The sequence below is a fragment of the Tamandua tetradactyla genome, chromosome 24 (assembly GCF_023851605.1).
Source record: "Tamandua tetradactyla isolate mTamTet1 chromosome 24, mTamTet1.pri, whole genome shotgun sequence".
In the NCBI taxonomy this organism is placed as follows: Eukaryota; Metazoa; Chordata; class Mammalia; order Pilosa; family Myrmecophagidae; genus Tamandua; species Tamandua tetradactyla.
Genome location: NC_135350.1, coordinates 1,318,461 through 1,343,231, shown reverse-complemented (window position 1 = coordinate 1,343,231; position 24,771 = coordinate 1,318,461). Strand labels below are relative to the sequence as shown.

The 24,771-nt window shown below is 37.7% G+C and overlaps 1 protein-coding gene across 4 annotated transcripts in view; it reads right to left on the bottom strand.

The window, feature by feature from the left end:
• The window catches only part of PDE5A (phosphodiesterase 5A), a 153,719-nt gene that overhangs the window by 21,496 nt on the left and 107,452 nt on the right, over window positions 1-24,771 (bottom strand). For all 4 annotated transcript variants that reach the window (XM_077142429.1, XM_077142428.1, XM_077142431.1 and 1 more), the window contains 3 exons: window positions 14,355-14,501; window positions 9,348-9,473; window positions 7,689-7,783 (listed from right to left, as the gene is read on the bottom strand). In XM_077142429.1, coding sequence (XP_076998544.1) covers window positions 7,689-7,783; window positions 9,348-9,473; window positions 14,355-14,501 — 368 coding nt within the window. The remainder of the gene's footprint in view (window positions 1-7,688; window positions 7,784-9,347; window positions 9,474-14,354; window positions 14,502-24,771) is intronic.

Sequence of the window (24,771 nt, the reverse complement as noted above, 5' to 3'; positions counted from 1 at the left end):
TCTGGAAAATAAATACAACCGAAGAGTCAAATTATTTTCAGATAACAAGGCAAATGCTGTTAGTTCAAAGTATGAGCGATTTCACTGGTTTTAATATTGACTAAAATAGTAGAAGTAAGGAATACAGGACAAAGAAAAGCTAATAAAGAAAAAATAATCTCTGAAATAGGTGTACTAATAATATACTTCAATTTCAAAACTGAAATTGATTTCAAAATCTGAAGCAAGTTCACATGCTAGTTTTCACTTTGAAATAATGCTTCAGGCCAAAGGTCAGATGATTACTGTGTGCCTATAAATAAGGAGAGAATGACTGAGATAAAATTAACTGAGGTGTGTTGGTGAAAGGTGAGGAAAAGGGAGACAGAGCTTCAGTGTACATTTGGGAAAGGCAAAAAAGGAAATGGCCGTCAGAAAGCTCCCCATGTCCTAAAAGAGATCCTAAAAGCTCAGGATATCTTGGAGCTCTCTGAATTGAACTTAGGGATGCAGGAGACACCCTTTGCCTGGATGAAAAGAGGGGGTGGGATTTTCTACTCAGTATATTGTAAATTTGGGCTAGTTAGAAATCAAGTGTGTGAATTTTTTCTAAAGAATATACCCTTTCTTCCTATTTCTCATGAAACAGTTTTCACTGTTTCTTCTTCAAAAGAAAGTTTTTCTTCCTAAAATTTACCAAACAGACATTTATGGATTGTAAAACAACATCCAAGTGTTAGATAATACAATTGACTGCTATTTCTTTGCACTACTCTGCTAATCATTTATTTTGCATTTAGTTTTGTTGATGACAGAGAAGCTACCCAAGAGCAGAGAAAATAGAATGTAGGAGGGAAAAATGAAGCTAAATGAAGGGAAAAATGAGTAAAATGAGAGAAGCCTAAGGGAAAGCAAAAACAATTAAATGAAAATAAAGGTAAGAGAATGGGTAATCTCACTTATTCCTGTTGCTTAAATTATTACCTCTATTGCTTATGCCTAAACTGCCATGTATTTTTGGTCATAACCTTTCTCCTGAAGTTGGCACCAAAATTAACTTCTATGTGCTTGTGTCCCTCGCTCCTTCCATATTTAATGAATTGCATTTGTGGGTCAAATACTGTGCTTATCTGTGGACGATGGGAAGCCACTGAATGACCTGAGCAGAATGTGATGAGGACAGATTTGTTGGGATCAAGACAAGAGGTGCAGACGTTAGCGAGGAGAGGAGACTACTGGGGGCTGTTCTACTAGCCCAGGTAACAGATCATGGACGAGGGTGGCAGGAGTGGAAATAAAGAGAAGCAGAGTTATCTGAGAACTGTTTGGGACTTGGACTAGAAAAGTGCTGGAAAAGAATCCTGATGTCGGGACCTAGTAAAGATAAACAGAACAAGTATGAATACTAAATTTCTGCCTTGGCAGCTAGGAGAACGCTGATTCCATCTATTGACACAGAAAAAAGGGAAATGATTAAGGATGGCGGCTGAAGGAGGGGAAGATGACTTAAGTGTTGACATGTGGATTTTAAGGAACCTGAGATTAAGATCAACTACATTAAAACTGGACTGAGATTAAGATTGGACTACATTAACATGCCAAGATGTAGTGGAGAGGCTGGAGGGAACTGCCTGAAAATGTAGAGCTGTATTCCGGTAGCCATGTTTCTTGATGATGACTATATAATGATATAGCTTGCACAATGTGACTATGCGATTGTGAAACTTTGAGTCTGATGCCCCTTTTATCAACAGACGAGTAAAATATATGGAATAAAGACGAATCATAGGGAGAACAAATATTAAAATAAATTTAGATTGAAATGCCGGTGATTGGTGATGGGGAGGGCTGGGGGATATGGTATGTATGAATTTTTTTTCTGTTTTGTTTTTATTTCTTTTTCTGAATAGATGCAAATGTTCCAAGAAATGATCATGATGATGAATATGCAACTATGTGATGATATTGTGAATTACTGATTATACATGTAGAACGGAATGATCAAAAGTTATGAATATTTGCATGTGTTTGGTGTTTTTTGGTATTTTAAAACATTTTTTAATTAATTAAAAAAAAAGATTGAATTACATTAACATGCAGATGGTAATTCAAGTCGTGAGAGTGCAGAGGTTACCAGGGAGGTGATCCAGAATGACATGCACAGAGGGTCCAGGGTAAACAGAATCCGTACTCTTGCTTTATAATCCTGCCTTCTACTTTGTAGTCTCTATTTTGGAGATGATATTTTCACATCACTGGAGTCAATTTTAACTTAAAAATAGCAGGCTTCTATGTTCTCTTCACTTCAGATAAAAGGAAAATCTTTGAAAGTCTGCTGTTTTTTATTTGTAACAGAAATTCAACACCATATGGTATTAGCTTACTTTTATTCTACCATTGTTAGCTGTTGATAAGTCTATCACCCCATTTAGATGGTAAACTCTTGAGTTTGGTCAGATTTATTTTCCCTACAACACAGAGTACAGTAAGGATGGTTACCATTTACACACTTTGATACCATACTCAGTAGTTGATATTTAATTTTGTACAATAAACCCGTAAAGGAACCTGTCCATTGACCACTTCAAAATCCTCTCAGTTCCACCTTTTTACTCCAGCCACTGATGTGCAAAAGCTTTAACAGACATGCAGATACCAAATAAAAGGAGCCTGGCCCAGGCCCAGCCGGAGTTCCTCACTTGTGCCCTGAAGCTCTCTGACCCCACGGCTGGTGCCCACGGAACCATTCCACACTGGCACCTGTTCAACCTGGAAGGAAGTGTGGAGAACAACGGCCCATGCAGGCACCTCAGCAGGGGAAGCAGCTTATGGAAGACAACTCCGCACCTGTCCCCTAGGCAGGCAGTCTGTCATTCCATAAAGATTCCTCAAAAGGACCTGGCAGGACTGAGAATATTGTCTGGATACCTCATCCTCAAATTGTATTCTTGCTCCCTGGGGCCACAATCGCAAATAAGCTATCTGCACGCCAGCTTTTGTCTCCGGCTCTGCCTCTGGAGGATTCCTGGCTGAAACCTGTCTAAAACTGACATCCTTATATTTATTTTTTAGATGAACAAAGGTCCAGAAAAATTATCTAACTTGTTCAAGGTCGATATAAATGGCAGAGCTGGGATTCAAATATATCCTCCTCACTGCTTCACACTGTCTCATGATGCCATGATACTTTGCAGAGAGTACAGATTCACTGACCTAGTTAAGAAATGGACTAGTAAATGCAATGAGGTGGACAGACAGGAGACAATCAGTAGAGGCCTGGGGGACAAAGAACCGTGTGGTCAAAAGGACAGACATGCTTAGAATGTCAAACGCACATTATTTTAGATGATGCAGAAAGGACTGTTTCACTTTACAGAAAAATTTTGGCTTGTGAGATAGGTGACGCAAATTATGTGTTTGCCTTTACTTACATTCTAAAAATACAGATTTATGAATCAGTAAGAGTGACAAATGCCCCACTTTTCCGGCTTACAAAAATATTCATGGAAACCAATGTTTTCTACATCCTGTTTATTTTCACTCTTTCAAACACAAGGCTCTGTTGTCTCTATCTGAGGTCACGATGGAGGACCCATTTAAACGACTGCTGCAGCAAAGTTCTGTTCCCACGGGATATACATGAGAGCTCACGGGCTGGCCCCTCCTGTGCTACAGTGTTGGTCCATCTGTGAGAGTGGCAGTGGGTGCCTGTGGAGAAATCCCACTGAAATTCGAGAAAATGTAAGAACTTAGAAACGAGTAGAAAAGTAAAGCCCTGGGAGAGAAACAACCCTGGTACCTCAGTATCCCTCTTTTCAATGACTCTAACAAGGGCCTGGGTTCCGATTCTCATCCACACACGTTGCTCTGAGCTCAAATTTCTAATTACCCTGTTTTTTTTTCCTACATGGGCAGGCACCGGGAATCGAACCCAAGTCTCTGGCCTGGCAGGCGAGAACTCTGCCTGCTGAGCCAAGGTGGCCTGCCCTCTAACCCTTGCTTTGTACCCTTGTCAATCCCATTTCATTCTTTCCTTCATCATTTCTCTTCAGATCATCACTGTTGTCTTAATCAGTGCTTTACTTTGCCTTTCTAGACAGAAAACAGACCAGTTTATTTTTCCTTCTATCTCTGTAATCCCATCTGATGACACTGATATTCAAGTTGATGATCCATCTGACCTTTTGACCTCACGGTTCTTTGTCCCCCGGACCTCTACTGATTGTCTCTCCTTCCCATCAACAACAGACTAGGGCTTGCTTATCTGTTCCCAGCTACTCAGTGTAAGAAAGTGCATTAGGCACAGCATCTCTGCCCATCCCTGATCAACTGGATGACAGAGCAAGGGCTTGCCTTCCTGTCACTAATAGCATTACCCTCTAGAAAAAGTTAAAATCTGCATAGCACTGAAAACATGTGGTACTGTTCTAAGCACTTTACACTTATTAAGCTCCTTTAATCCTTATAATAACCCTACAGGAACGGTACTATCATTATTCCACCATTTAAGATGCAGTTTAAGTCTCATTTCCTCTATTAACCATGAAGCTGGAGAACACTAGTCTTGACCAGTATCCTTCCCTGCTCCACACTGAGAACCATAAGGACAGAGCTCAGGACTCACAACTTTCTTGTTTCACGAGACTACGAAAATACCTTGAAGCAGCGTCCACATTTTATACTTGTATAACTCCCTCTCTCTGCCTAGCAAAGTACCCAGGCCCTAGTAATTGTTCATTATCCATCTGCTTAAAAGAAAGGATAATTTCTTTATATTACCTTATGAAACACCAAGCCCAAATCTAATAAAATAAACACACCCACAGTCTTTCACTGGACTATGTACATTTTATACCATAAATCCCCCTCTGTAACATGAGTGTTACATTTAGTGGATGCCTGCATTTGAGACATGTTCTTCCTGTTACTGCCTATTCTTTAAATAATTCAGAATCTATTTGAAAACACTCTTTTCTTTTTCAACCCATGTGGGAGAAGTAAGCACAAGCAGTGAACTCTTCCCTCAACTGTTTCCCTGCCATATCCTTAGTACTCATTCACGATTGTCATCTTCTAACCAAGGAAAGAATCCAAGAATCAAGGAAAGAATCAACGGACAGCATCCTATTCAAAGATTAATTGAAATTTAATCTTACTTCAAATTAATTTTCTGAAATGATGTTTGAGAAGAATGAATGAAAGGAAATTTTCAGTTTCTAACTTTGCTACCACATGAGGGCATTCTCTCTTATTGATGGGTTATTTTCATTCCTTTGCTTTCTCTTACTGTTACAATTTTGTGTACATATTAGCAGAATATCTCATGAGGTCTAAAAACAGTATACTGCTTTAGAAATTAGGACTTTATATGGGAGTGTTTATGGTACTTTTATTTTCCCAAAAGTCTTCTGGTTCAGAAAATCCTACTTTAAGTGTCACTCAATTACCACTAAGGAAAAGACAAAAGAAACATCCTGGAAAATTCTTAGTTTCTCTACGCAAACCACAGGGATGTTGGAGGAAACAAAAATCTCTGAAATGGCTTACTTTTTTTTGAAATTATTTATGACTTGGTAGAAGTTGGTTTTGTGGTGGATGTGCAAGCAAGATTTTGAAGCCTATGACTTTTTCCCAGGAAGCTTTTTTTTTTTTAAAGGGAAGATGACGTTGCTCCAGATGTTTTCCTGGATAATTATTTTTAAATAAACAAAGAAAAAAATAGCCACTTTTTTTTTTTATGCTAAAGTAGGGCAATATAGCATCTCAGAGCAATCTAATGCTCTAGTCCTCCATATACTAATGCCCTCAGGCTCAGCTGTGAAGTAGGGAGGGATATGTATTATGCATTGCATCTGATCTGCAGGCTGTGCTGACCACAGAAGGTCCTATTACCTGGCTGTACTCTGGACCACAGATCTTTTCATGTGATTGTTTCCTTTCATAAACACTCTCGGGTCTACCTGAAGCTCAGAGTCACAATTGCATGGCAACGCACAGGACCCAGAGGACATGTCACCCACCAGTTCTCCAAAACGGTCAATTTCAAGAAGGCAACAGCCAGCCAGTCCCTGACAGTCAGGCGAGTTTGCTATCTTTTCCCATCAAAAGGTCAGCAGAGGACATGGCTGCTACAATGCTACAATTCTTTTCACATGAAGTTTTCCATTTATTTAGATAGAAGGAATGCAATTAGAGAGCTTCCTGAAATTCCCTCAAGATATCAGACATTTGGAATTTCCTTAAGATAATCTATCCATTAATTGAATCATTTGTATATTTAGAAAAACACTCAGTAATAAGGGACTCTGCCATAATAATGTGGCTTTTCAGCCAAATTGCAACAAGAAAATAAAAATATCATACATATATACTCTAAAATTTGAAGAAAAAATGATGTCACTTTTACTATCTCATTTATCATTTTTCAAATCCCACTTAAGGGAGCCTGAGGCTCTTCTCTGAAGGGCTTCTGTGATAGTTTGAAGCTGTATGTACCCCAGAAAATCATGTTCTTAAATGTCATCCATTCCTCTGATTATGGATCCACTGTAAGTAGGACCTTAAGTTGAGATGTGACCCATCTTATTCAAGGGTGGGTTTAATCCTTTTACTGGAACCTTTATAAGAGGATGAAATACAGAGAAAAAGCCACAGACACTGAGAGAGAAGGACACACAGAAGCTGAGAGCAAAAGCCACAGAAACAGAAAGCTACTGAATCAAGAAGCTGGAAGCAACGAAACCTGGAAGAGAAGGCAGAGCCCAGCAGATGCCATGAGCTTGGCAACGGGACAGCGGAGTCCAGTTATCATCTGATGATGTCTTGATTTGGACATTTTCATGGCCTCAGAACTGTCAGCTTGTAAGATAATAAATTACCACTGTTACAAACCAGTCCACTTCTGGTATATTGGCAGCTTTAGGAAACTGAGACAGTATCTTCTCCCCACATCAGTTAATAAGCAGACTTCTGATGAGGATACGACTATCCACAGCATCTGCTGCCAACTTCTATTTAACACTTCAATAGGTAGCAAACATTTTAGTAGGTATTTATGGGCGTTATCTCTGAAAATATACTCAACCCTATGAGGAAGGCATTCTATTGTCTTCATTTTATAGATCAGGAAATCGAGACACACAGATTAGCTACCTTACCCAAAGTCAGAAGCCCAAGGTCACAGAGGAAGTGTGGGGCAACATTAGCACTAAACTCAAGTCTGACTGCAGAGCCTGAGTTCTCCAACATTGTGCTATCCTGCCTTCACAAAAACCAAAAACCTCCTTTTACTAAGCACATACTAAGTGCTAAGGACAAAGATGAGCACTTCTCAAGTATTGTCTCTTTTATTTCAGGGTGAGAGATAAACTTTTCAGAACTAGTCTCAACAGTTTTCTAAAAAAGCTCTTAAGCTGGATCTACACAAATGAAAGCAAAATACATGGTAATTATCCTATGAAATAAAGACTCTGAACATAAATATTTTTTGAAATTCTGGCCAGAAACATTACTTTTCCCACAATACAATATTGAACTGGCATTGGTTTCTCTATTTCTCTCAATATAACCAAAGTACATTATGGAATCTTGACCAACCAAAATTTTATACCATTAAATTTTGCTGTGGCTTTTACTTAATAAAAAAAAAGAAATACAACCCGAGAGTTTAAAAGAAGCATGTTCTTGTTTTGCTGGGGAAGATGTCTCACCGCTGTATGTAGGAGTTATTTACCCCACGATGATCTAAATCATGGCTGAGTGCAGCAATCAGCAAGGCGAGTGTTTCCAGGTCACTCAGCTTGTTCTGTGTACCAGAGACAGTGAGGAAAGAGAGGAGGAGAAAGATTAGTAAACCGCCTTAGACTACCTCTTTGCAGTGATCACGCTTTTTTTCTCAGTGTTTTACATACGTACTTTATAGTCACAAAGGACCCAAGCTAGAATCTTATTCTACAGGGAAGTGGATGAACTTTGTCCTTCAAGATGAAGATATTACAAATGTCATTTATCAACAGAAAAACATCAATAATCTGTCCAGTTGTAATAAACAGTAATTCTCAATTATCATGGATGAATGAAAAAATCATAAAAAACTAAATAATTGTTTTCTTTCTGATTCTTAGTTCCCTGAAGTCTCTGCTGTCTTTACTCTTTGCAGAAGGCATTGGCTGATAACGTGAACATTAAGCAAAACAATAGGAAAAAAAGATTTTTAGGAATGAAAATTTGGCTTTAAAAAACTATATAACATAGTTCAAAGCCAAATGTAGATTTTTGAACATATTACCTATATTACTGTTTCCCTTAATTAGTAAGAATAAAAAAGTTGAAATTATTATCAGTTCTATTCTGCTAGAACTCAAATGCTGTAAATAATTTTGACAATACATACACAAATCATCACGTTATTTCTCACAAAAAACAGAAGATTGTCTTTAGTGGTGATAAACCTTATGACCTTTCTGTACCCATAACAAGTTAAGCTTATTTCTCATAAATATTTGCTACTATAGCAAAATACTACTATCATATTTTATAGCCTTCTTAGAGAGCTATTACTTCTTTTGGATATAGCCAGTTAAAATGTGCACGCTATGAAAATAGAGACAGAATAACATTTTAAGAACTTATTAAAAGAAGAGGGAAGAAAAAGAAAGGGAAGGGAGAGAAAGAAAGAAAAGAAAAATGAAAAGAAAGGCAGGGAAGCTCTGATAAAAAACACTTATAGGATGGATGCCTGGAATCACTTACCTAAAATAACTAGCCGATTCTCAATGAAGTTAGAATCTAAGGACAGAGATGTGGATAAAATTTGGCCTGGAAAGGAATGAATTGAATGTTCTCTGCATTGATCTTCCTTGTAAACTCTCTGGTTAATGTATATGACACCAAAACACTTTCCATTAAACAGTACTTAAAACATTAATTGAGCACTCCAGAGAAAATGTGATAATGAACCCTGGACTGATGTATCCATTTGAAGCCAAGTTCAGGACTTGGGTTGTTTTCAGGAATCCTACTATGGAAAAGGCTGAATGTGAATATGAGATAATGTGATACTTATTCTTGTAAATACTGTAGATTTGCTTCTGAAAGAAGTATTTATTTGTCCAAAGATATTTAAGTATACATGAAGCTTCTTTAAAGATTTTTAAAAAATTTCATATTATATATGAAAGAAAATTGGCAAGAATTTTGTCATACTAGCCTTCTTTAATTAACAAGATGTAATTTATTATGTAAGTGGAAGCAAATATTCTCAATCATCATTAGTGCACATTAAAAAAAAAACTTGAAAAACAATGCTGTAAATTTTACCACTAAAGCAACAAAATATCTTAAATGTATGAAACAGCCCAAAAAAGTACCTGAATTTTGCCTGCTCTTAGAGCTGCAAACATGCACTGAGCTGTATTAAAGGCATGTCTCCAATTGTGATAGGCAACATTCTTCCGATAATTCTTCTTAACACTTAAAATCCATCTGCAAAGAACCTTTATGAAAGAAAGCATAAGTATTAACAATAATTGCAGCACTGATCACATATTTACTATTTTCCAGGTTCTGTATAAAACAATCATATTTAATTCTTACAATTCAGGGGCAGGGGCTGGGTGCACCACTGCTATTTTGGTCATTTTACAGGTGAGGAGATTGACAAAGAGGTTAAGTAACTTGTCTAAGTTTATATCACCATTAACCAAATGGTAAAATTCAAACTTACTGACTCCAGAGTCCACCATGTTTACCATCATCTAACCATATTATATGCAATTTTTTTTTTTTTTTTTTTTTTTTGCGTGGGCAGGCACTGGGAAACGAATCTGGGTCTCCGGCATGGCAGGCGAGAACTCTGCCTGCTGAACCACCATGGCCCACCCCATTATATGTAATTTGAAAGGCATCTCTAAGAATATTATTTTTAATATGGGCAGGGCTGACTAGCTTTCTAAAAAGATATTATGTCAATTGTCATCAATTAGGACAGTCCAAATAGATAGTCACATATTTATGAATTCAGGTTTAGAGACCCATATAAGCAGCCACTCTCAAGTTCCTCCCAGGCTCCCATTTAGTAATCTGAGAAGGCATTTATTGCAAGGCTTTGGGAGTAGCCTGGGAACAAGGTTCTAACATATCTCCAAGGACAAATTGGAGTTGCAAGCCCTAATACAGTCATTAGATCTTTTGTCCCTTTTAAGCCATGCTTAAATATTCAGGCGGAGTTACTGCTTGGTTACCAAGACATAATTTTTAAAGATAATACATGTAAAATAAAGCTCTATGATCTATATGAAATAATGTATTTAAAAGATGAAAACAAGGATAGATTGTTCAAAGTTTCACAAGTTGCGTTTATTTCCATTTCCAAGTGGTATGAATTCAGTAAAATTATCCAAGGCACAAGGGCTGTAAGCATGGATATTCTGGGTTTGTATTAGCTTCAGTCTGCCTCTCCAAATCAGAATGATTTACTATACTTTTGGGGATCTGTAAAAATAAATTTGTGCTTCTGCCTGCATTTATCACTGGGGATACTCTAAATCCATAAAGAGTACTGCTCTGGGGAATGGAAAAAATACCAAGGAAAAGAATGCTGCTTTGATAATATTTAACTCACTATGACTGGCTGCCCAAGTAGGTCAAAAAACAAGGTTTCTTCATTGTTGTTAGAGACCTGCTTATAAAGGATTTGGTATGTAATTACTGCTTTCATCGTCTCCTTTTTTTTCTCAGGTCTTTCTGCTCCTGTTCTGACTCAGTTCACAGGGAGTTTGGATAACAAAGAACTTTACTGTCTCCTAACCCTTTTACTCTGATCACCATATTTCCAATAGAGGATTTTACTGTGCCTAAGATTAATATGTGTTAACCCAAAGTATAATACAGCTTCTTGCATCATGACCATTTCTGAAAAAGTTTGCCAAAAAGATGCTGGATCTTATCAGGAAGCTTATCACGAAAAGGTTAAGCAAGAGCTACAACTTTCCTTTGATACAGATATTATATGGTGAAGTATTGTAAAAAGTAAATGTGACTAATTAAATAGGCAAGGAACATAAGCAGGAAAAACAAGAGGTTTAACTTATGGAAACATGTCTTTACTAATCATAAATTTGTAGCTATAATTAAATATGCACGAATACCACATAATATGAAGCAATGACCAAAAATGCCTCTACGAAACAAAATTCCTAATTGACTATTCTACTAGGCCTCTATTGAGATGGGCTTAATAGAACTGAACAACCCAATGGATGCAGTAGTTAGTAATTAGATTTAAGTACAGGTTCGGATTCTGTTATCAGGATGTTCCAAACAGCACACAGAACATTATGGTCAGATCTATGTGCTCAGAGGTTACAGGGTAACACTCAGATTGTGACACCGTATTTTATATAGAACTACTGAATAGCTATTTGCAATCCGGATGACTACAGAGAATGTGCTCATTACATGGAGAGTCCTATGTCCTGAGTGACATACACAAGATGCCTGGGAGAAAGGGAAGAAACAGAAAACGAAGTTCAGGGCAGGCCACGGTGGCTCAGCAGGCAGAGTTCTTGCCTGCCATGCTGCAGACCCAGGTTCGGTTCCCAGTGCCTGCCCATGCCAAAAAGAAAAACAAAAATAAAAAATAAAAACAAAAATAAACAAAAATAAACAAAAAAAAAAACGAAGTTCAACTCTTGTCTTCAGAAACTGTAGTTTCTTTTCTTGTTATTATTTCCTGTAGTGAAAGTAACAAAATACACATTTAAGCAAATTTATTTAAGCAAATACATGACATGAAAATTGAGAGCACTGGGTGGGCCATGGTGGCTCAGGAGGAACAGTCTCGCCTGCCACGCCAGAGACCCAGGTTCAAATTTCGGTGCCTGCCCATGCAAAAAAAAATTGAGAGCATAGCTTTATAAAGTGCAACCAGGAATCCAAGAAACATGAAGTCAACCATGGCGTTTTCCCAGGAAGAGCTATTTGAGTCAGGCTCTGAGGAAGAGAAAAGTATGTTGTGGCATAAAGTGGAGCAGACACACTTCAGAGAAAGAATGACTTGGAGAACACAGTAGGTGAAATAAATACAGCATATGCACATTTATTTGAGTAGAGTCAGGAGTAACTCAAGATTTGACAGCTCAGCAGAGATGTGAAGATTCTGTGAAGATACCTTCCAGTAGGAAAAAGTCCCTTTCGGGGCAGCTTCATTATGCTAACATCCTTTCCAACGACAACATTTTAATTGAATCATCCTAAAATTATATCGATAATAATATTTTAAATAAATAAAACACAAGAGGCAGGAGGTGCCAATCAAGGAGAATGTAATGTTCCAGTGATGCTGGCCAAAATTACTCAATTGAAAATTATTCAATTATTCAGCTAATAGTTATTCAGACTGAAAAGAAGGGTAAATGAATCAGACACTGAGGAGCTGTACTTGCTTAACTGACAGAAATTTCAAGAAAAGGTAAGAATAAAGACCACCAAAGAAATTCTGAGCGACTATCTTTACCCAGCCCTAAAAAACTAAAAATTAAGTAAGAAAAAAATCAACTTATAAGAATTTCATAAAAATGTACAGGATCACATTCCTTTGTTCTGGCCAGGTCCTTTTAATAAAATCATTTTTAGTGTAAAGCATGAGAACTCCCAGGAGTAGAAAGGCATTTGAGAAGCGGTCTAGGCTTGCAGGATCCTTTAAGTGACAAGAAGCAGAACAGAGATTCACATTTAGAACTTCTGGCTCTAAGTGATGTCTTCATTCCTACAATAGAAAATCCTTTTAAAAATGAGCCCTAGAGCCTACAACAGAGAACCAGGATGGGGCAATATCACCATACTCAACTTTAATCTAAGAACACGGTAATGACATGCCCTCCACACCTGTGTTTTGAGCAGAATATCAGACACATTTATGGACATACACAGGAATATAAATATACATTCAACTGACCAGGAAAGGACAAAAAGTCCTTTCTAGTGTCCCTTATTCTTTGATGCTGTATACATAGTCATTTTCAGACAAAAAAGAATTCCCTGATTATCTCTGAACTGATATTACTGACTTAAACCTTGCTATCTTCTGTGAGGTAAATAAGATAACCAATAGCGGATAAAAATCAGTTTTCAACTTTATCCCATTTGGGTCACCAAGCTGTTCCATCCAAGACCTTGGCCTGTTATCAAGCTCTTTATTTTCCCATTTCCAAAGGAGTTCACTCTCTTTGGGTCCTTCCCTGTATACTGTTATCGTAACCTCTGCAATCAGATCCTGTGACTTCCCTGCTGTGCTGGTTTGAAAGGAAGCATGTCCCCTAAGAAAAGCCACGTTTTAATATAAATCTCATTTCTTAAAGGTAGAATAATCCCTATTCAATACTGTATATTTGAAACTGTAATGAGATCATCTCCCTGGTTGATGTGATTTAGTCAAGAATGGTTGTTAAACTGGATTAGGGGATGACATGTCTCCACCCATTTGAGTGGGTCTTGATTAGTTTCTGAAGTCCTATAAAAGAGGAAACATTTTGGAGATTCAGAGAGACTCAGAGAGAGAGCAGAGAATGCTGCAGCACCATGAAGCAGAGAGTCCACCAGCCAGTGACCTTTGGAGATGAAGAAGGAAAACGTCTCCCGGGGAGCTTCATGAAACAGGAAGCCAGGAGAGAAAGCTAGCAGATGACGCCGTATTTGCCATGTGCCCTTCCAGCTGAGAGAGAAGCCCTGACTGTGTTCGCCATGTGCCTTCTCACTTGAGAGAGAAACCCTGAACTTCATTGGCCTTCTTGAACCAAGGTATCTTTCCCTGGATGCCTTTGATTGGAGATTTCCATAGACTTGTTTTAATTGGGACATTTTCTTGGCATTAGAACTGTAAACTAGCAACTCATTAAATTCCCCCTTTTAAAAGCCATTCTGTTTCTGGTATATTGCATTCCGGCAGCTAGCAAACTAGAACACCTGCTGAAAATCCTCAGTGACTCACCTTGTAGGATAAAACCCAAATTCTTCTGAATGGCTTCTAAGATTCCATACGGTTTGTTTTGTACAATCCTTTCTAGTTGCTTCTCTCACCCCTCTCACCCCCTTGACCAGTGTTCTCCAACCCCACTCCATTCTTTCCTGTCCACCTGCATTTGCATTTCCTGCTCTCACGTCTTAGAATATTCTTCCCCTTTCCTTCAGTCTGGTGTTTGACACACAGCAGGAACCCACTAAGTCTTGATGGTTGCTTTTTTTTTTTAAGTCTGGGTCAGTATTAGGTGACAGTATATTAATCATTGAATCTTAAAAATTCTTACCCCATAGTAGGATTTAAAACGAATTCTTTCTTACATTCACACTTTTCCAAAGGACAACACAGAATTCCTTACCTCATGTTTCATCTGGAAGTTCTGCACAAGGTTGAGGTCAGTGAACATCCGAATTGTACACAGCGCTGTTTCCAGATCAGACAGCTCAAAGTCACTAAAGCTGAAGTCAATAATTTTAAGGGTCTGAGCAGATGGAACCACAGCAGCCTTAGGCAAGGGGAGAAGAAGAAAAGGCAATAAAGCTTTAATTAAAGCAGCAGTGAGTAACAGTTTTCTTACTTTGCTATAGGGAAAAAGGACGTTGTTTTTTTTCCTTGTTGCAGTATGATAGAAATGTTTTAATACAGGAACTGCTTCCATTTTTTTTTCAAGTGCGCCACAAATGCGGGTAAGTGATATGGTCTCAGGTGGGCTAGGTGGAGAGCAGAGCTGACACCTAGAACAGGAAACAGCTCCAAGGCTCCTGTTCCCTTTGTAACTCTTGGGTCTTATTAATTCAACAGATATTTGACAAGTAATTATTTGGGGCCTGCCCTAGTGCTTAAGGCTGGGAATAAGTGGTAAGCAGGATAATAATAATGTGCTAAACATTCTGCATTTAATCTTCAGGACAACCTTACAAAGCGGATGCTCCAGCTCCATTTTTTAGGCACAGAACTTAAGCACAAAGATTAATTTTCTTGCCCATATCAGCCCAGCTAAAGATTTGATACAATCCCTACTTACTCTAGAGCCTAGAGCCTGTTTCCTCCCACCCTCACTTCACCCAGCTCTGATTCTAGGATCACTTGGGATGCTTGTTGAAGACATTTCCTTGAAGACTCCTTGAAGATTCAGTAGCTCTGGGATGGGTTTTGGGAATCTGGTTTTGCTTTGGGGAGGGGAACTGCTTTAACATTCTTGGTTCTGAGTTTATAATCTTTAAATTTTGGTATAGAACTGTAATTTCAAACATACCTTGCCCTTTTTCTTCAAGGTGCCTTTGCATTTCCTGCTTCTCCTATAAAGCCCCCACTTCCTTTCACTGATGGCCTCCTTTAAGGAACAGTTCCCTTCCAAGGAAGGGTTGGGTTCCTCTCTGGGCTAGTCTCCCCCCCCCACCATGAAGACCTGTTTAATCACTCTAAATTCACTAAATGTAATTTCTTATTCATCTTTCTGTCTCCTAAACTACACTGGGAGCTTGGGAGGGAGTAGTATCTATGTGCATAGTAAGGGATATAGTTTTGTTTTTCTTTGCACAGGCAGGTAGCCAGAATTGAATCTGGGTCTCCAGCATGGCAGGTGAGAACTCTGCCTGCTGAGCTACTATGGCCCGCCCAGTTTTAATATTTGTTAATATAAATATTGATTAAATGAATGGGAGGAAAAAAAATCTCATTCCCCTAGCTTCATTTGAATCAAGAAATTTCGGTTTTAAGGCCCTAAAGCCTCCTGGAGGGTGAAGTCTTTGAGCTGGGAAATGGCAGACCCGGAAGGGGCTTGCCAGTGAGTTTTGTTAGGTATAGAATATTTCACAAAATGACTGAATTTTTTATGCTGTGTAAAAAATGGGTGAGCTAACAACAAAAAAAATTAGGTTTCCAGCTTCTTCTGAAAAACCAAGCTGCACTGAGCCCTGATTTTCACCAAGCGACAGTGAGTGCAGACCCAGGAGCCGTGGCTGAGCAGCCCCTAGGCTTCGCTCCTGGACTTCCTGAGGGGCCCCCAAGGGGCATCAACATTTGCAGGAACCTGGACTGGTCCAACCCCTTGACTGTGTACCTCCCAGCACTGCGCTAATCAGCACTGATGAGAGAGACCTGAACTTGCTACACAGCAGAGGGAAGAAAAATCTAGCAATTTGAGCCAGGTTCCTTGATTCTTTCCAAACCTCTCAGGCTTCCTGTGAGTATTTGAGATATCACTACTCTGCTTCACATCCATCTTTTTCAAAGTAAAAAGGTCAAAATAATAAATTCTTAGGGAGCTCTCTAGAGCTTCTCCCACAAATCTGAGCACCCGTGTGCAATCTGCTCATCCGGGTCTTTGGATTTTATTTACCTATATGAGATTTGTTCAAATTTTAAATGAATGCCACTCTCCTCATACTATAAAAACAAGAACATTTCCCAAGAATATTCAAAATTCACAAGAAAATATGCACTCTGGCAAATCAATTTCACAGGCTGACACTTGGGCACAAGCAGGGGGAGGGGGGACGGGAAAGAGAGGAGGATTTAAAATGTTTAGATAAATAGCTCCATTGTTTATACCAGCTACCGACATCAGAGACGGAGCAGGCAAGACTAGGAAGTGAAGATGTGGGAATAAGCCCACCTTTTAACTCAAAGCAGACAGCAGACTCTTGAGTCAAACATACTGCACTCTACAAGGGAACAGATGTTTTTTCCTTAGGGCATCATTATTTTTACAACAGGAAGTTTATTCCTTCCTTCCACAAAGGCTATTCCAAAAGCTACAGACTAAAGATGAGCCAACACAGCTTGTGCTTCTCTCCAATATACACTCCCAATTCTCAGCCTCTCTCTGCTGAGAGAAAAGAATATTTCCTTTTGTATGTTCCTTTACACCATGACTCAACCTTTCTGACCTGACCCAGTGGGGATCTGTAAACACTTTTCTTAAGAACCTTCTGGTCAACGATGTAGAGATTCAGAATTCTTGGCATTTATAACTAACAAGCCACGGGGAGGTCAAATCATTTCAAACTTTGTAGTCTGCTTCTGTGACCACTATGGAGAATTAAACTCTCTGTTTGTCTCATAAGGGCTTGGATAAGGGTAATTTTAAATTAAGCATATTATTACCCGTACACTCTTACTTACCATTTCATAAAACAAATGTTTTGCGTTTTACTAATATCAAGGAATAAAGCATATGGCATTTCTGGGATAGGATAGGTCTACACACTTGTGGATTTTCATAGCTTCTCCTTTTAGTGGTGGTTGGCTACAAAGTGAGAAAATGTGTTTTTTTCCATTTGTTTGCTTTTTTTTGCCTTAAGAAAGAATTAATAGATATAAATTTGAGATCCACTCCCAGATCTGCTAATCACCAGCCATAGGCAAGTCATTAGAGATTTTTGACTTTCTTTAGGGCATCATATAACTTATTTTCCTGTGGTATTGAAGATTAACAGAAATATTTTATTTTAAAGATTCTGTTAAACAGAAAGACACTATAAAATGAATGCATTTTTATGGCTGAATAATTAAACTCAAGACATCTGAAACCTAATTAATACACCACTCTATAAGGTCTTTCTGTCCACATGAAGAGCACAATGCCTGTGATTCGCAAGTAACAGTGTTCAGAGATTTTAGTGCTTAATCCAGAAATGGTTATGCCCTGCGAGGGTCGAGGTTTCATTCATGTTAACTTAACCAATGTGGAATGTAAAAAATGGAAAAAGCTCACTGGGTTAAAGATTCAGCATGACAAACAGCTGGGTAGTATATAATCTCATATTTCTTCTGGGTTCTTTAATTGTTTGCTACTCAAATTACTAAAGAAACAAGTTTGCCCCTAGTGATTCTTTCAAGGAAACTCCTCTTTAAGTCATCTTAATTTTTGTTGGCTATTCTTCAGGTTTTATGACCTTTTCTAATCCCTTGGCTCCTCTTCACCATTCTTGCAAAAATTAGAAACAAAAAGCCCCACAACTCTGGAAGTGAAATTCCCTGGCAGAGTGAGGCTGGACATGTCTTTGGAAGTAGGAGGGGCTTGGGCTAAAGGAGGCAGCAGTCACAGTTAACAAAAAATATTTTCATTTCTCAGTGATCTTAATTTAGACCAATTGTTCTATTACTAATAAGGAGGCAAAATATTAAATTGATTGCCAGCTGACAAAGTCTAGATCAGCTGCCACATCTGCATTTCAAGTGAGAGGATGATCATAAAAAGAAATTTAAAAGCAGAGTAAAGCACATGGCAAAAAAGGAATGTTTGCTGTTGGAGGTTCAGTCCTGGTGTTCCATGGATTTTGTCACCCTGAACAAGCTGTTCAACTTCTCATTGTAGTTTTGATGTGCATTTCCCTGATGGCTAATGACTGAGCACTTTTTCATGTATTTTTTGGCCATTTGTATATCCTCTTTGGAGAAAAGTCTATTCAAGTATTTCCCATTTTTAAAATTTGGGTTATCTTTTTGTTGTTGAATTGTAGGGGTTCTTTATATATTCTAGATATTAAACCCTTATCAGATATATGGTTTCCATATATCTTCTCCCATTCTATACGTTGTCATTTTAGTTTCTTAAGCCCTTTGATGCACAAAAATTTTTAATTTTGATTAAATCACGTTGATCTATATTTTCTTTTGCTGCTCATGCTTTTGGTGTAAACTCTAAGAAACCACTGCTTAACATAAGGCCCTGAAGATGCTTCCCTGTTTTCTTCCAGGAATTCTATAGTTTTAATTATTATATTTAGAACTTTGATCTATTTTGAGTTAATTTTTTATAAGGAATGACGTAGGGGCCACTTTCATTCTTTTGTACATGGATATCCAGTTCTCCCAGCACCATCTGTTGAAAAGACTATTCTTTCCCCACTGAGTGGACTTGGTATATTTATCAAAAATGAACTGGCCAAAGCTGTAAGATCATTTCTGGACTCTTAATTCAATTGCATTCATCTATATGTCTGCCCTTGTGCCAGTACCACAATGTTTTGATTACTGTAGCTTTGTAATAAGTTTTTAAATTAAGAAGTGGGAATCTTCTAATTTTGTTCTTTTTTCAAGATGCTTTTGGCTTTGGGGCTGCTTACCTGTCAATAAAAATTGATGACTGGTTTTTCCATTTCTGCAAAGAAGTCTGTTAGAATTTTGATTGGAATTGCATTGAATCTGAACATCAGTGTGAGTAGAATTGATATCTTAACAATATTTAGTTTTCCAGTCCATGAACATGGAATGTCCTTCCATTTATTGAGGTCTTCATTAATTTCCTTCAGCAATGTTTTGAAGTTTTCCATGTGTAAGTCCTTTACATCCTTGGTTAAATTTATTCTTGGATAGTTGATTCTTTTAGTTGCTATTGTAAATGGAATTTTTTCTTGACTTCCTCTTCAATTGTTCATTACTAACTGTTTAGAAATACCACTGACCTTTGCTTGATTGATTCTGCCTTTGACCACTTTACTAAACTAACTTGTTAGTTCTAGTAGGTTTGTTGTGTTTTCAGGTTTCTTTATGTATTAGGCTCATGTCATCTGCAAATACAGAGTTTTACTTCTTTGTTTCCTATTTGGATGTCTCTCATTTCTTTTTCTTGCCTAATTGCTATGGCTAGACCTTCCAGTATGTTGACCAGAAGTGGTGACAGCAGGCATGCCTGACTTGTTCCTGATCTTAGAGAGAGAGCTTTCAGTCTCTCACCATTGAATGTGATGTCAGCTGTGGGTTTTTCAAATATGCCTTTTATATGTTAAGGATGTTTCCTTCTATTTCTAGTTTTCTGAGTGTTTTTACCAGGAAGGGATGCTGAGTTTTGTCAAATGCCTTTTTCATTTGAGTTGATCTTGTGTTTTTTCTCCCTTCAGTATATTAATATGGTATAACAGATTAATAGACTTCCTTATGTTGAACTACCTTTGCATAGCTCAAATGAAGCCTACTTTATCATATTTAACTACTTTTTTTAAACATTAGTAACCTATTTTTCTTAAGTCAGAATCTTTCCTGAGCTTTGTCAATATCTTACCTTAGAAGACAAATGATAATTCTTCTTTGTTGAACTATCTTTAATTATGAAGGCCATTCACATAACAAAGGGACATAATTGCATCCCTTTTACACAAACATGGAGGTTGTAGTTTTGTTTATTCAATAGAGAAATGAAACTTTACATGAAATAATGTATTTATAAAGTGGATGGTCTCCTAGAACCCCATAAAATATGTGATCATGGAAAATAATATACTTGGGGATAAGTTAAAAATAAAGCTCATTTAAACATTACCGAGTTTCTTATTTTTAGTGGATGCATCATGAAAAGGTTTATACTTAGCCTGTGGCTAAGTCTCTGGTAACCTCAGGAGAAAATAAAGACTATATGGCTACACAATCTTCTCAACTGTACAATCTTTACACACAAAAAGGGCACAATGCTATCAGGCGTTCTTCCTGCCTTAGGTCTAAAGAATCTAACCTCAAAAGCCAAAATAAAAATTATGGAAACTGGAAACTATTTCTAACAGATAACTGTTATGAAATGTACCTTATTCAGAAAGTTATTTACTAAAATAAGTTTGAAAAGAAGGGCAGCTACTAAACTAACTCTTCCATAAAATGTCACATTCTTAAAATTAGCCTCGGTGCTTTATCAAGGCACTTTGTACCTTACCATTTGATGTCTACTCAGTATAAATGATAAGAGGAAATGAGGTTTTCAATGATCTGTTATTTGAGGAAATTATCTTGAAGGATAAAGTTATTATATTTGATAGCATGTTTGGGTCTATTAAAAAAGTGACTGGATAGAAGGGAAGATCCTTCCTTGGATATTTTACTCTCCTTATTAGCCCCTGACAACTAACACTACCTTGAGGGACAGCCTTTTAAAAAGAGTAATTTGGTTTTTTTTTTTTTTTTTTTTTTTTTTTTAAGTTTTTTTTTTTTTTAAAGGAAAGACAGAGAGAAGGAAGGAAGGATAGAAGGAAGGAAGGGAGGAAGAAAGGGAAACATCATTTAAACATTTTCTTGTTTTATTGTATTTTGTTTCTCCGTTTTTGTTACATGGGCTGGGGCCGGGAATCGAACCGAGGTCCTCCGGCATAGCAGGCAAGCACTTTGCCCGCTGAGCCACCGCGGCCCGCCCAGTAATTTGGTTTTAAGTCTTTTTTTGAGGAAAGCCATTTACAAAGCCCTGACATCACACTTCGCAAAAGGCTTTTTAAAGAAGAGACAACATACTTAGTTTGAAAGGCTGTTTGAATTACTTCCTCTAAGAGGAGAATTGAATCAAAATATAGGTGGAAAAGGAATCTCTTTATAAAAAGGGAGGTGAGTATTCAACTTGGTACATGGAAGCAAATCTCATGGAGAAGCGAATCCAGGTGTGGCGGAACTGGAACAGTACATTGTTTTCAACGACGATGTCAACATGTTTTATCATTTTTCCTTCTTTCTAGCTTTATATAAGTCAATCTCCTAAAATTTCAATAGGGAAGATACAGATTATTTTCAAAAATTGCAAAATAAGCTCCCAGTTTTTCAAAATCATATAAAGAAAGCATGTAAGAATGTCAAAATTCAGATAAAATTACTCATACACCTATGGGTAAAAGTTTAGAGTAAACATGACTGAAATTGGGGCTAACAGATCTGGTCAACCTTCTCGTTACCTGGCAGGTTTCATATATAATTTTTAAATGATCTGAAAGTATGGTTTTTACAACTATATACAGTAGTTAGTAACTAAGAAGCTCAAGACTGGCGTCACATACTTTGGAGTATTCACTCATAAAATCAAAACAAAACAGATAAAATTAGCTTATCAAACAAAAGAAGAAAGAATCAAACAGAAAATCTGTCTTGCTAATGTGGAAAAGATGAGGCCTCGTGGATGGTACAGACATACAGAAATGGACGTATCAACTGACAGTAGGAGAGGGATGGAATAGCTATTGCAATTCAGTCACAGTGATAAAGAGCAGAGGCCTGACTGACTCTCCTTTGTATTATAATTTGCAAAAAAGTTTCCATTTATAATTTGATTATTGTGGTGGTTCAAAATTGTATGTGCCCCAGAAAAACACATTCAAGTCTAATCCATTTCTGTGGGTGTGAAACCATTGTAAGCAGGACGTTCTGATGAGACTACTTCAGCTAAGGTGTGACCTACCTCATTCAGGATGGGACTTCATCCTATTACCGGAGCCCTCTATAAGAGAATGAATAAAGAGAGAGAGAGAGAGAGAGAGAGAGAGAGCGCCACCCAGAAGAGAAGGGAGAGACCAGTGGATGCCAGCACCAGCCTTGCCACGTGGCAGAGGAGCCCATGATCACCAGCTGCTGGTTTGTGGTAAGAAAGCAATGCCCTGATGATGCCTTAATCTGGACATTTTCTCAGCCTCAACTGTAAACTAATAAGTTCCCATCATTTAAAGCAACCCATTCCACAGTACCTGCCTTGAGGAGCCTAGGAAACTAAACGTTATCCACATAGATTTTCCAAAAAGCAAGGGGATGCAGCAATCTCCTCTGGATGTAAGGGCTGTCTCTCTAACACTGACTCAGGCCCCAGAGATTTGGGTTGGGTTCCTTAACACTTTATTCCCTGAAGGCACCACACAGGCCATATCAAGACTGCGCATGGGATCTTTCTGGCTCTGAAAGGTTACGGGCCAGACGAGGGGAAGCTCCCTGCGATCGTCAGGCTCCTCCCCTCCTCTCTCTATCATGAGAGAAGAAACCCTTCAGGATCTTCCTCGGGTCTCACAGTCTGCTTCTAGACACACACCCCGTGATTAAAGAATTGCTGTAAACCAGAAACCATGGGGACTGAGCCGAATCAGTTGTGACCCCATGACAACATTGAGGAACACTTTTTAAGAAACTAGACTCTAATATTTATTTACATACCGCTCTTCTAACAAGAGAAAAAGGCAGAAAAGATAGTCAACCAATCAAATATCTAGTTACTGTAACTTTCTAGTTGTGGAGCTAATAAACATTTATGACATTCTGTCTTAACTAATGATTTTCTAACAACTTAAACCAAATCTGCAGGTGTCCCTTTATTGTTACTTCAAAAACTTAAGGCCAAAGATTATTAAAAGACATGGAAAATTGCTCAGTTTAAGGCCTTATTTTTGCCACATGCAAATTTTAAGCCAAGAGGTTAGTTAAAAAGTGGGAGAAAAAAACCAAGTACAGCAGGGAAAAAAAAAGAATCTGAATTCCCTGACAGCTGGATTATCTTACTATAACTAAGGAGTTTTTCTGGAAAAAGGCATAAATATTTTGTATATTTAAGTATATTATTTAATTCTCATAAGAGCATATTTTAAAAAAGAATAGTTAAGAAAACATTTGAAAGCTTCTCAATTTATTTTAGGTTTTAAATTGAGATAATCAGACAAATAACAGCAATTTCTGGTACTTACTGGGAGATGTGACTTTACACACCCGTGTAAAGGAAATTTTATTAGGTTGATAGAAAATGAGAATTGAAATCAGTTGCTGAATCTCAAATAATTTTAATGAATTACTTGATCTACAAGCTGTATAACCTCAAATTTCTCAATGCAGCTGCCAAAAATCTATTTTCCAAATGGAACAACAGCTGGTTTTGAACAGTACTGCAATATAGTAATTTTCAGTTATTCTGAAGTGTTTTTCTCTTGCTAAAGTTGTAAACATAATTAGAGGATAATTTTCAGATTTTTCTGAAAGACTATACTATTTTCAAAATGAGAAGTAAAGTTTAAAATCACAGTGATTTTTTTAGTATAATCTTTAGAAATTACTCCATTTGCTAGTTTTTATTTATCTGAAACACCACATGGCAAACTGTAACTCTGCCCTCCTTTTAGAACTAACTGAATAACCCTGCAATGCCTGCCAGCATTTCAAATGCATCTTTCCATGTGATGGTTTTCGACTCACAGTACACACTGAGTTGAAAATACATCCTTCTAGGAAGAACAGACAAATGGGTCAATTAAGCCTGAGGTGAAAGAGTCTTTAAACCCACAGATCTCTGTAAAAATTTTAAAACTGCTGGTTATTTCAAATACTACCGTGAACTTACATAATGGATGTAGCCAATTCAGCATGAGGCTAACCTCAAAAGAGGATTAAGCTTTCATGTAAAAACACCTAAAATTTCTTAAATTGCTCTTGGTCAACGACCCAGTAAAAATGTCTACAAGACCCCATTCAACTCCCTTTCTTTCTAACGCACTCTCTCTTCCTGGCAGAGTAATGGAAGGTGGGCTCTGGATCCTGACTGTCTGGGTGTTAATACTGGAACTACCACTTACCACCTGTGAAAACCCAGTAGGACAATCCAGACTCTTTACAAAATGCTAATGATACTTACCTTATAGGGTTATTGAGGATTAAACACACATAATTAACACACACAAAGAACTTAAAGCATACCAGGTATACAGCAAGTGCTCAATAAAGGTAGCTATACTTATTATCCTTTAGCTCTTGTCTTTACAGAAGAAAGGTCTCTCTTTCATGCCTAGGACCCTTCAAAGTCTGTAATCTTCTCACTGCTTTGCACCCTAGTCTCACACTCTGCAGCTTCTCCCTTTATCTAAGAACACACTGGCTCTCCTGCTTGGGAGCAACGCTGCTCACAAAAACAAAGCAAAACAGAATTTCACATGATTCGACCAACACCTTTCACAACTGGTTCTCCACTCGTTTACACAAAACTTATTACTGAAAAATAGTCTGTATTCACTTCCTCCATTTTCTCCTATATTACACAAGAAAATGTCTTTCACTCACTT